The 13,388-nt window shown below is 37.2% G+C and overlaps 1 protein-coding gene across 4 annotated transcripts in view; it reads right to left on the minus strand.

Moving 5' to 3' along the window:
* Positions 1-13,388, minus strand: part of ABI3BP (ABI family member 3 binding protein) — a 136,263-nt gene that overhangs the window by 12,346 nt on the left and 110,529 nt on the right. For all 4 annotated transcript variants that reach the window (XM_031060791.1, XM_031060790.1, XM_031060789.1 and 1 more), the window contains 5 exons: positions 12,799-12,909; positions 9,962-10,045; positions 8,470-8,538; positions 7,594-7,806; positions 6,035-6,146 (listed from right to left, as the gene is read on the minus strand). In XM_031060791.1, coding sequence (XP_030916651.1) covers positions 6,035-6,146; positions 7,594-7,806; positions 8,470-8,538; positions 9,962-10,045; positions 12,799-12,909 — 589 coding nt within the window. The remainder of the gene's footprint in view (positions 1-6,034; positions 6,147-7,593; positions 7,807-8,469; positions 8,539-9,961; positions 10,046-12,798; positions 12,910-13,388) is intronic.

Consider the following 13,388-nt stretch of genomic DNA (forward strand, 5'->3'; position numbering starts at 1 on the left):
GAAGAGAATTAGTTAGTTGACAGAATATTGAAAAGGAGAGGAAGGAAATGCCAGACTGGGATCACAATATGACACAGTTTACTGTATTTTTAAAGCTATACTGTGGATGTTTTAATAGAAGACAATCTAAACTCTTCCTTTTTTTGTGTAAGGTGAAAGATCTGAAAACATATAATTTGAATGCCAAGAAAGTGTACCATCTGCTCTGTTATGCACTCCTATAGAAACCACAAAGAAGGGGAAAAATGCTCAGAGTTTCAAGAAGAATGTAGATCAAAATTAATAGAATCCATGTCTGCTGCTTAATTAGACTTACCTAATGAGAAACTGGAGTCTATATTGCATCTTTATATCTGCCTGCGTAATATACCAAAACTCTGCTGTCCTATGTAAGAGGCAATCTAATGCCTCACACCTTTGACATCTATAAGATTGCTATCCTACAAACTTTTGGAGACCAGGACTTCCAAATCCTCCCAAACTGTGTGAGACAGTAAAAGTCCTTGTGCAGATTAAATGGACTTGACTTGCAGTAATTACTACTTGGAGCGTATTTTTCCACCACAGGAAATCGCTATACCACATGGAACTCTGGCAAATGCAGCTGCTCCTGCATTTTTCAAATCATGCAGAAGGAGAAGATTGAAGATTGCAGAACTGAAAATAGGTGAAGAGAGATTTTCACCATAATAGGAGAACCGGAGAAGCTGAGTACAGTCCTGGGACTTTAGGGCTATTTCTGGGGAGATACTGGTGTTGGATGGCAATTGTGCAGGGCTCTGTGCACAGAGCTCCTCTGTGTCTGCACAGTGTGCTTGGATGGCAGTGTGACCAGGAAAGAAAGGAAGAAAGAGAAAGAAAGAGGGAGAAAGAGAGAGAGAGAATGAACTGCTATGCTTGTTTGAGGAATCTTTCTCCTAACAAAGTTGGAAGAAGGGCTAAGAGAAATGGGAAATGCTTATCCACGAACCCTGATATCAACAGCAGTTTAGTACAATATCTAGTTATTAGTTTTTTAATAAAACAAATAGAAACCTGCAGCATTTTTCTTCCACTTTTTGAATTTTGCTGCATTGAAGCTTACTTTATAGTTTCTATCTCTTGACCCTTAATGTTAACAAAAGCTAAACTCTCTGCATTGATAGAGGTTTTCTTGGCTTTTTCCTTGTATATGATCAGAACATTTGGGTGCTAACTACAATAAAAACCAATATTAGATAAAGGTGATAACAGCCTTAGGACACAATCAAACCCAAAAATCCAACAGAAACCACTCAAAACATTTTTAAAAAGGAGAAGAGTATATTTGAAATCATCAAAATAATTAATGGAGAAGCAGATCAGTACCTAATAGGAAAGCTATACAAAACCGTGGAATGCAAGCATCGCAAGGTTTTTGTTTCTTATTAAGACTCTTTTTCTACAGCAGTAGGCTGGTGGGACACATCCTCCAATGGCTACTCAAACTTCTCCAGAGCTATTTGTGACAAGTCTTAATATTTTTCTTCCCTACCTTCCAATTACTGCCACCACAAACATGCATGAGAACAGTTTTCAGCAGTCTTCAGGCTCTTTTTTGAAGGTTTGTATGGAAATTTAGGCTGTAGAACTTCCTGGGCACTATGGTCTGTGCTATGGGCTACGCTGCCCTTAAACAAACCACCAGAATGAAAGAGAAAATGCACACTGACCGAAAAAAAAGGGTTTCAAGATAGGGCAGGGATACAGAAATAAGAACTACATATTTTGGCACAGAAACCAGCAGTAATAACAAAAAATCTCATTGGAAAAAAAACCCAAACAACATCTGCATTTAATATTTTAGGCTAGGAAAGTCCATGAAAAAACCCCAGATCAGTGAATCCAATTTTTTTCCAAGGAGAATATGCAGAGGAACACCATTATTACTACAGAAGAGATGGAATTAAGACAACAAAAACCACAGTAAGTCCATTTCTCTCTCAGACCTCTCAATGTTTATTACAAACAAGCAGCTCAAGGAGAAAAATACTGAAAATTGTGGATAATAACCTTATCTTGACTCACATATGGAAGATTTTGCTTGACTATTAACATAGGAGAAATTGCTGCAATGCTTTCTTATGAAATTTTAATGTAAAACAAGGAAAGTGCACTGGGTATGCCAGTGGTATTCCCACTGGGAGTTCCAATGTGAGCAGCCTTTTAAGGAAACTCAGGAACAGGAGACCTGTATGACAACTTAGATGGAATATTGCAGGTCTCATTCCTCAAATGGCTGCTTGGAAGTTAGACTGTAACTACTTTGACCAAAACGATCAGTCTTGCAGTTTGACTCTTTTCCAAGTGGAAACACTGCATTTCTCACTGTAAGAATTTCCATGTGGAGGATGAAAAATTGTTAGTTCATACTAGTGCGTTTGTTTCTCTCTTTTTTTTTTTTTTTTTTGCTAAGATAGAAATGACATTTGCATTAACACACTAAGCCACCTCTGCCTGCATTAAAGAAACGGGAGGAAACTGAGATCTACAAGAGCAGAAACTGCCCCCAAGATCCAATCTTACAATAAATAATATGTGTTGTAAGACACCTATGAAAGTGACCTGGTCCACACTCCTTTTCAGCTGCTTTGAGCTCACGGTTCATAGTGGCAGATACTCACTGTTTGAACAACAGAGTAAAGACCGAGTAACTCACTACTCTGTTCAGAATAACCAGGAGCAAGAAGAATAAATATTTTCACTAAAAGAATAAAAGATAGCAAAAACTGCAGAAATTTTGGTGTGTGCTTCAGTGTGATAATGAACAGGAGGCTGAGTGAAATGTGACCTGAACCTACTCTGAAGTCCTTGGAAATAATATAAAGGGCAACAGAAGTAACTACAGTAAAAAGTCATAATCAACACTGTGTATATGTGAATAGTAGATCATAGAAACACATCTATAAGATAAATGTTTAAGCAGAAGACATTCATAAAATAAAAGGAAGTTTTCTTCAGGCACCAGTTATATCCAATTAACTATCTGAATAAGGAAGATGTGTATTGTTCTCTAGCTCACATAGCACAACAACACCACATACTTTGAGATATTTCAGGTAAAGGTTACAATCAGAAGCAAATCTGATGAAATTAAACAGAATTCTAGACTGAAGCCAATCAGTAGCTTACTGACAGCAAGAGTACCAGTTTCAAGAACTCTCACCAACCAAATAATGGATACCAAGATTTGAACTTTCCAGGTTATTTAAACTATTAGAAATCCTCTAAAATTTTAAATCCTGCAATCACCATATTTGATAATTCTCTAAGTGAAAAAGAGGATAAAATATTTGTCCTATAAGGAAAAATCCTTTAAATTAATGTGTGGTTGTCAACTGTGAGGTGTGCCTTACTGTGGGAAAATGTCATGGATATGATATGTCTTTCCTTGGGCAAAAAACATATGGATGTCAGCATTCCAATGAAATCACATTGTACAGGTGCTTCTAAAACATTTTTTTAAAGAAAAAAACTCCAAGCAACCCGTTGCATTAGAAAGCAGCTGACTGTGCCCCACATTTATTTAAAAGGTCTACATCCTTTCAAATCTCTATTTTACTTTCACCTCAGAGTATCAGACTTGCAGTCAAGTCACCAGGAACAGATAGAGCTGGCATATATAAGACAGAAAGTCAACAAACTTCCATAATATATACAACTTGATTTGTTTAAAATTAACCTTCACAAGTTGTGGTACACCTATGAAAGTCCATTTATTTTCATTTCCATCTCCATATTATCATGGTATGAGTCCGCTAAAACCAAGTACTTGATAACTGTACTCAAAGTCAAAACTCTTTTTTTAGCCAGTGCATTTTTTCTGGATCTAGTCACTTTTCAGACAGCTAAATGGACACACAGAATACTACACCATAATCCTCATCCCATTTAACTTCTGTGTTTGTACTTACTGACAGCTGCAGTCGCAGATGCAATTTTTGATGAGCGACTGTAAAAGTCTCTTTGTTGCCTCCCTAACACTGTCCAAATTCCTGAAATATTTAAAGTCTGGCCATCAGCTCCTAATCTTTAAAAGCTGCCTTGTGTAAAGGCCAGCTCAAAGGGAGAAGGGTGTCTGCCTTGCTGCAGACCTTCCCAGAGCAGTATCACCTATTTGAAGAATGTAAAAGAGTGAAGCAAACAAACAGCATGATCTGGCACCCCGGTTTTCCCTGCTGCTTGTCCTCCCCCTTCACACCAAAAAGTTGTCTTCCTTCCCTCCTGTTGGTTGTGGGCAATTAACTCTTTAGCTTCTGGGCCAGGCACCACCATATCCTACCTGAAGTACCTCAACAGGACACCTGACCTTGGCCAACATGACTGCAGAATGTCTCTGCCAGGTACAGCTCCTCAAGAATCCACATCTGCACAGCTACAGCCCTGAACTGGTTTGCTGCTACAGGGGCTTTCTGGGTTAGACTTACCCATGAAGGCTCAGATAACAGATTCACAAATATTTTTATGCCTTTTTAGGAAGTCTTTGTTTAGGTCTGTCTGCTTTAGATCTGTCCTGAACTGCCTTTAGCTCTGAATGCACTGGACCTTCAGAGCAGCATAGGGGGTTCACCCAAGCTTCACTGAGGGCTTCAGGAAAAAAAAAGGGTCTCTAATTCAGCTTGTCAGTTTCTCCAAAGAGTTCCCGGGCCAAGAGGTTCTGCCCAGTTAATCCACCTTCTGCTACTGAGCATCTCTCTTTCCATTGCTGGTACTTGTGCAAATGTTGGTCATTTGTGGGATGGATTTCTATTTCTCTGCCAGGTTTCTTTTCCAGCTCTACCTCTTCTACAGCTCTTCCTTTTGAGGTTAGTTATGGAAAAGTTTCCTTTCCAGCCTAATGTATTCCTTGATGAATTTTTAAACACTCTGTTAATGAATATTGAGCTGTGTTTAATTTTTGCTCTTCCTCCCATTTGCAGTCAGTTTTATCCACAAGCACATTTCCTTCATCTAATGAGCAGCTCCTGATAGACAGGAGACTTTTATGATGGACATGTGATGTTTCTTGGTAGAACAGATACTGTCTACATGATGCCACCTGTCTTAACCACTTTCTTGTTTTCCCTGAATTTAGCATGCCAGCAAGCCTGGATTTAAGGGGTAACAGTAACTTGTGCTTCTGACAAAGCTCTCAAGGTGTCCTCACCATTAGGAAACACAAATTTTGCTTGGAACGGGAGTTTTATTGAACTGAGCCACTCTGAGGACTTTACATCCTTAAATCTGGTGAGACTTGGGGGACAGGCACCATTGCAATTTATATCAAAGCAATTTTTATCAAATTTATATCTATTTGGGCAGTGGCCCTCTGGATCCAGAATGGCTTTCACTGTCTTTCCTTTTTGAGGCTGGGGTTGGTGAACGGTAGCTGCTCCCTTAGGAATAGCTATGCCTTTATATCTTAGTTTATCTAAAACAGAAACATTCATTCACCAAAGCCAAATGGATGGTCTTGCAGGAAAAACCCCAACTGTCGCTCATTAACTTTCTAATGCAATGAGTAAACAATGTAACAACAGACAAGCGGTTCTCTTCTCTGCTCTGAATTTTACCATAAAAAGAAGAATACTTTTTAATGAGATTTACTATTTAAAGATAGATCATGCTTATTTGAACCAGTTGCATGAGAGGCACACCATGAACTGTAATTCACTTGCTCATTTTTAATTTGCCAGCTCTTTTAAGACACTGAAAGAAAATTATATATTCAGGACAAACATGGTTTTCCTCTCACAGTAATTTTCTTACTTTTGACAAGTAGTCTTTCTGATACAATAGGTCACTTCTACAGCTTGTCCAGACCACAAATACTCATAAATTTCCTAAAGATTCCTCAAATATGTTTTATCTGTTAACTTACAAAAAAGCTAAACCAAACTATACTTTTTTTTTTTTCTATCAAAACAGGAGTAAAACTGATCAGGTCTTATTTCCATAGGTATTTCCATTTGAAGTGGCAGACAGCTGACAGTCTGAATTAGTTGGATTAACTTAAAAAATTATACTATTTAGTTACCTTGTGTCAGGTTTTAGGTTTTCCACAGTAGAATGAGTTTGATTTGTAGTGATAATTGATTTCTCCTTTTCACCATCACTTCCTCCATTTTCAGTTGACACAACCTCATACTCTGGAAAATTACAGTAAAGAAAAATTAGATCAAGTAACATCTCTTACTCAAGCTTCTTAAATACAACCAGATAGTGAATGAGTATGCAATTTTACAGGAATTCAACATTTCTGCCTTTTGCCAGCCTGAAGTCAATGCATAATGTGGATATTTTAATTCATTCAAGTTGGAAAAGAAAATGAAAGAAATGAATGAGCATGCAAATATGTGCATGCACACACCAAGAACTACCAAGTCCATCCAGTGCCTGCTTGTTACTCAGTGCACAAGGCAACAAACTGCCCTTAATTTCTGTGGCAACACAAACAAGCAAAGCATGAGCAGAATGGTCTTGGTTCCTGACACTTGCAGTTTTTATGAAAACAAGCAGGTGAGTGTGATCACTGTTTTGGTTGTTATTTGTCAGACCTTTCCATTATGCTTTGGTTTTGGGCGTACCCAATGAAAGTACACAGTTAAAGTCAAGCAAAGTAAGCATTCAAAAAGCAAAATTATGCAACAAACTATGATTTCTGTTTCCACCTTTCTATCTGAAACAGCGCATTTATTTTTAAAAAAGAGATATGATGCCTAAATAAGATGATCGGAAAAACATGCATAAACTACAAAAATAGAAAGAGATGGCAGCAAAACTGGTTTCAGCCTGTCTAAACAAGTAATGTCATACTGGTGCCAATATGAAGCAATCACTGTTTTCAGAAAACAGGATTCAATGGCTTCTCTTGAATTCGGAATTGATTTTGATGAGTCATTAACTGAGTTCTTAGTCAACTTCAATGTTCAATTTTTGTCAGCTAATGTTGAAATAGAGAAGATGGAAGAATTAAGAATGACCATCTTGCATGTTTACCTGTCTGTGTGCTGAGCCCTGCATGACTCACAGGCATTTATTCTTAATATAAACCCCTTCCTTTAGAAATGAAAGAAAAACCAGATTCTTTCAACAGAGTGGGCTTGTTGACCCTCTTGCAGTGGGTCATAATACTGCAAGTATTATGCTGGCAAAGCTCTATGTCTTACTAGATGGGTGTAAGCTTTGATTGTGCCTGGCCCACTGTGAAACAACAGCCTCAGGTCAAGAAGAATGCCTACATTAAGTGTGTGCATCTAGATATGCTGCTGTATTGTTGGAACTCTTGACTAGACCTTACCAGATCCTGTACAGAGAGGAGCCAGAAAATTGGAGAAGATACAGAGTCATATTTCTTAAGTATCTTTTCATGTCATCACTGACACCAATGATCCTTGTTGTGTAAATCTTGTTATAATCTAGCAGCATTTTCTTATCCACACTGGAGCTGACAGTAGCACAAGAATACCTCAAACCACTGGCCTCCTTTAATCCCTGGGGATTAAAGTACTTTTAAATGACAAAAAACTACTGTGCAAGTAAATTAAGCTGGAAATATTGTATTATCACACAATGAAGGAAAGAAATCAGACCAACCAGTAACAGTGTCATTGTCTGGTTTTTCCCAGTCCAATATGACAAAGGATGGACAGCCCTCTACAGTCACCACGGTGAGGTTGGTTGGAGGATTCTGCGGAGGACGAGTGGGCTCTTCCTTGCTGCCAACTTCTTCTTGAGGAAAATGTTCAAGAGAGCTTGTGATGGAGCAAGGCACATCATCATCTTTCTTCATGTACTTGACATGGGGGGCTAAGAACAATATAGGAAAGAGCTGTTACTCAATAGAGTGTTTTTACAAAATGGCAGTGCCAATTTCACCCGGTGCACAACATCCATCTCAGCACACCAAGCAAAAGTCTGCACAAGTGAAACACAAAGCTTTCAGAATAAACCCCATATATTCAATATTAAGCTGCTTGTTCTGATTTTTGTTTGTTTTGGGTTTTATATTTTTGTTGTGTTTTGGTTTATTTGCTTGTTTTTAAAATTTTACTTATTGTTGTTTGACCTGGAATCTGCACTGCTTCACCCCCTTCCCACTGGCACAACTGATGAAATGGCACTCTGAAGATATTAGCAGGTGATACACACTGTTTGAAAGAACTAAAATCTGTCACAAAATTAAAAATATCAACTTTATTTTTTCTATAGTAAAATGAGACTATAATTCTACTTGCAGATTTTGAAGGGTATGCTAATACAAACACATACACTTTTGTTTCACCAGAAGGAGCAACAGCTTTAGTCCAGAAAATGCTGGTTTGTACAGCAGCTCATATATCAGCCACTAAAGTGACACAGAATCAAATAAAATGTTGGCTTTTTAATAACCCAATAAGATAATTTGATGCAAGATAGCTCAGACTTCATATGCTCCCTGAAATAAAAATACCATAGCTATGAATATCCTACCTTGGTACCTTGGTTTTCCTGAAGAATCTGTTTCTGATGTAGGACTTGAGCTGAAGACTGTTGCATCAACTGTAGAAAACACAGTTATAATTTGCAATAAATACAAAGTTTCAGTGTTAGAATTGCAGTATTTCACAGTTCTTTTGGCATTTTAAATAATTATCAGAATAGATAAATGGTAGACATTTGGTGGCAGATCTGGCTCTTCATTTTAGGTGTTTTTTCTGTGATGCTGTGTAAACCCTGTACTTACCTGCTACTACAGCCAGCCATAATCAAAATTACAGATTTCATGACTGCTGCTGGATTCAATTCATGCAATATATGTAAAATACTTTTTAGACCATTGTCTTGCATTTGCTTTAATTTAATTTTTTGGTAAAGAAGAAAAAGGTCAGTCATGGAAAAAGGATCTTTTTGCACTGTGCTGGCTGTTTAGCTTGGAGCTTTTTTGATATATTTTGGGATATATAGAACTATTACACTGGCACAGTAACTTCTCTAAAAATAACAATAAGGAAATGAAAAAAAATCTGTCTTCAGAGTGTACAACTTCCACAAAATTTGAAGGAAATTGAAAGCAAATACACTGGTGAAGAGAAATGTGCTAAAGCAGTCAGGATTCATGATATAATGTTGTATTAATTACCCACTACACTGAACATGATGCAAATACTACAATGGACCTCAACAGATAAAACACAATGCTTCCCAACAAGAATTTATAAATAAATCTAGCATCCAGCATGCTTTACTGGGCACTGTGGGTCACAGTAGGTTCATACTCATTGTAAGGAGACAAGAATTTAAATATTACTACAAATCCAGGAAAATTAGAAGCAGCATCATTCATGACAATATACCAAGAACTGCATTTTTGGGCCCAAAAATTCTAAGCACATCCTCCTCTAAACCCATTACTGTATGCCACCTTGGAAAGACTTAGCTCTGAATTTGTAATCAACTCCCAGTTTTAAAAAGGGCAAATTACCCACTGACCACTATGATTGCACTACTACAATTTTTTCAATTGAAATGGTAGCAGTTTGATCAAATAAAGGAGGCTATCACATCTATGATGAGCACTGTCAGCCACTGACAAATAATATGCTGAATTTATGTCCTGGGAAAATTGAAACATCCAGGAAAAGAAGTGCCTTGTCCAGTTGTTGCATAGCTTTAAATGGCCACAGAGTAGTATTAAAAGCCTACTAAGCATGTATGGATTTCTAGGAAGATGGAAGCCTTGTCATGTTCTCAAGTACCAAGATGAGTATAAGAAGGCAGCTAGATCTCAATCAAATCAGAAAAGTCAAAGGCATAAAAGAAATCGGAATCACTCCAGACAGAATACTTTCTTATGTTAAATATACAATGCATCAATAAAGTATGAAAGCAAAAGAAAAATGGAAACCTTAATGGTAGTTATAAAAAAAAAGAAAAAAGAAAAAAGAAAAGAAAAAGAAACTAGAAGTGTTTGTAACATGCTTACCATAATACTCTGGAGTTGCAAAAGCTGTTGGTGTCTTATATAATGTTCCTGTCCTCACAGGTGGTGTTGGTCCAGCAGGCTTAGCTATAGTGACAGATGGAGGGACTTGTAGCAACAAGACATTCAGCATTTGAAGGAGTCAAACAGCTTTCTCATTTTCTAAGAGAACTCAGTTTGTGACAACTGCTTCATCTAACAAGTACTTTCATTCAAATCCTAGTAATCCCTCAGCTGGATTCAGGAAAGTTCTGCACTGTGCTAGTTGCAAACATAACCTAATCCTGAAACCCAGTAAGAAATTTCTTTGCTACTTTGAGGTTGTCTTGGAGGACTTTAGCTGGCTAGAATATAACCTGGTTTAATGCACAAAACCATCCTACACAGACTGCTAAAAGGATGCAAAATGACCAGCACTGACATTGCTGTTCCTTGAAGAAAGAGCACATTTCTTCCTGAGCTGCAAGGCACAATAGCTGAAGTCAGCAACTGAAATTTGGATTCTTCCCTCAAATACAGGTAAGAGTAATTTCTGCTCTCAATACAGCACATACATTAGTGGTGCTGGAACATTTCTAGTGATAAACACCAAGTCCTTAACTGTGGTCTGCATTAAGAGTTTAACCACAGAACAGTACTGGAGCTTACACTAAATGAAATTAAGATACACTTCAAATGAAAGCAAAGAAAATGCAGCCAAGCCCAGCATTTTCAACATTTATAGCACTATATCACTCAAGGAGAAAAGTTTTCTTGCTGAACTCATTTCTGTAGTAGGTTCCATAAGTCTGGACAGAAACTAACTGATAGAGGCAATATTATCACCTGTAATTAGACAACTATTTAAAAAAAGTATTTTAGATTATGTGACATTGCTATTATTCTTCAGCTGTTACCACCTAATAAAGAAAACAGGTTTCTAAGAGGCAAACAATCCATGGTAAAGGTCTTGATTTCTTGCATAATAGCTGTAAAAGACAAGAATTAAATTCATAAAACATGCAGAGACTCCCAGATAACCATGATATGACAGCAAAATCTCAACCATGAAGAGTCAAGGACTACATAATGTAGTTACCTCCCCATCATATATGATACAGAATGTGGCAACTGAAGGCAAAACTCTGGAGAGCCAAGTTGAAGGCAACAAAAATCCCTACTTTCCACTAATTTTCTTAATGAAGTGGAAATCTGAAAGATTCTCGCTAGAGTTCAGTTTCACAAAGTTTCTGGAACTCTCATTTCCATTTCTTTTTACCCATTCAGGAGACTTAATGTCTGCATAGAAACCTTTCCATAATATCCACTGGATGAGTTAGAAAGATGCAAGTAAGGAATTAATCACAGTGTTAATAAGAAATAGGACAGAATTCTGACAGGAAAAATCCAAGAAGAACATTGAGGCAAATTTTTCCTGTTGGTACACTGGAACTGTCTCTCTCTCCAGGGAACCAGAAGAAACAAAATTACAATGTTTAAAACTAAGCTGGATAAAACACTAGGAAACACAGAAGAAGGAAAATCTTCTACTGTCCCCACAAGGAAGAACGAGATCATTTAAGCAATTTATTCCATCTTGAAAGCCTAGGAAGGTATGGTAAATACTGACTACCACATAACCTGGCCTCCACTGTCAGGAAAAATTGAAAATTTTGTTGAAATTTCAAAACACTGGTAAATTAATTAGACACTTAGTGGAGAGAATTAGTGTAGACCCCAATACAAGCAAAAAAAAATATATCATGTTTAAGACTGATGATGTCTTCTGTTTTCTGGGAACTATTACTAAGGAAACACCACTCAACAACAACAAGTAAAGACACAGTATTTCAATCTTGGCTCTGTTGATGAATAAATATATAGATTGTCTCATCCATCCTGGAGATTCTTGCTACTCATCTGCCACACAAAATACTAAAGTTTTATTTAGATCTTTAGTATCTTAATAGCAGATAAAGTCCCAAATGAAATAAACAAACAAACAAACAAAAAACCACAATAGGAAATCCAGTAGAGCTGTATATTCATATATAGCTGTATTTTCTAATATATAAAGACCTTTATATCTCCAAGGAACTACAGAGATCAATATGAAGAGGAAAAAAGCTGTCATGATGTTAAGCTTAAGCAGATGATAGTTTCTGACTACGTGGAATAATGTTAGCCTAAGGATTCTTATATAGAATCCACGGACAGAACATCCATGTGGATACTGAATACCTGCTTCAGGATTAACTCAAAATAAAACAGGAAAGGTGAAATTTTCTATGTCCTCTTAAACCAATACTGAGAAGCCAGAATACTTTAGCACAATAATCAAGCTAAACTCTCCACATGAAACAACTCAGCTTGCTCTACTTCCCAGTGCAGTTAGTTGTCGGGGTGACTATTAGCTCATTTTTTGCAGTGGTTAATGGATGTACCCTATATATATATATATGTGTGTGTGTGTGAGCAATTCCATAACAAATAACCAGTTAGGACTAGGCACTGAAGCGCAATAGTCAACGTCTCCCATCCAACATGCACATTTAATAGCAAAAAATGATATTAGTAGACATGAAATATTCTTAAGGTTGATCTTAAAGGATGACTTGGAGTGTGTTATTTTGCTTTCAGCTTCCTTACTAGGTGTGATTTTGATATAATTAGGTTGGGAAAAAGAAAAGAAACAAAGTTTTTGTAAGAAGACAAAAACCACAAGGCCTGTATGTTCCAAAAGACTGGTTTCTATTGATATCACAGATCAAAGAAATCTATGCTATGGAATTCTCCTATACCCTGCTAGCCAGTATTATCTCACACACAATAAAATGATTATGCTGAAAAGGCTGAAATACCTGGACTCCCTGGTTTACCAGTCACGGTGTTAGGAGGCAGAGGTTTTCTTCTCATTGGTGTAGGTCTGGCAGGACGTATAGGAGGGTGCTGAGGGCCAGGTGGTATAGTCACTGAATGACATTACAAGACAGCACTATTAGTTAATTAACCTCAAATTCCATAAAATCAGAAACCCACTAGAAGTTGTATTCTGACTTCTCAAGCAATGTTTCACGTCTGATTTAATATCAAAAGTGGAGAGATGAGACTAGGAGATGATCTGAGTTGCATTTTTAGCCTTAAATCTCTGAGAACTGTGAGCCATGAAGTTTTAAACAAAGTTTACACTGAAAAAATGTAGTTCCTTTGAGATTTTGCGCAAGTGTTTCAGTGACTCACTTTCTGTGTAGTTACTCATTTTTGTTGACAGTAATTTTTTGGCATTCAAATAGATACATCTTCACACAACAAACACCACCTCAATGTGCTAGGAAACATCTTCAGTATCCTACTCACAAAATTTCTGCCCTTTTGTACTTTCTGACTAATACAACCGGCCACCCTCAGCTTGAAGCAAAATATGTAAGAAAATGAAATTATCATTGGGTAC

Source organism: Geospiza fortis, unplaced genomic scaffold (assembly GCF_000277835.1).
Source record: "Geospiza fortis unplaced genomic scaffold, GeoFor_1.0 scaffold131, whole genome shotgun sequence".
Classification (NCBI taxonomy): domain Eukaryota; kingdom Metazoa; phylum Chordata; class Aves; order Passeriformes; family Thraupidae; genus Geospiza; species Geospiza fortis.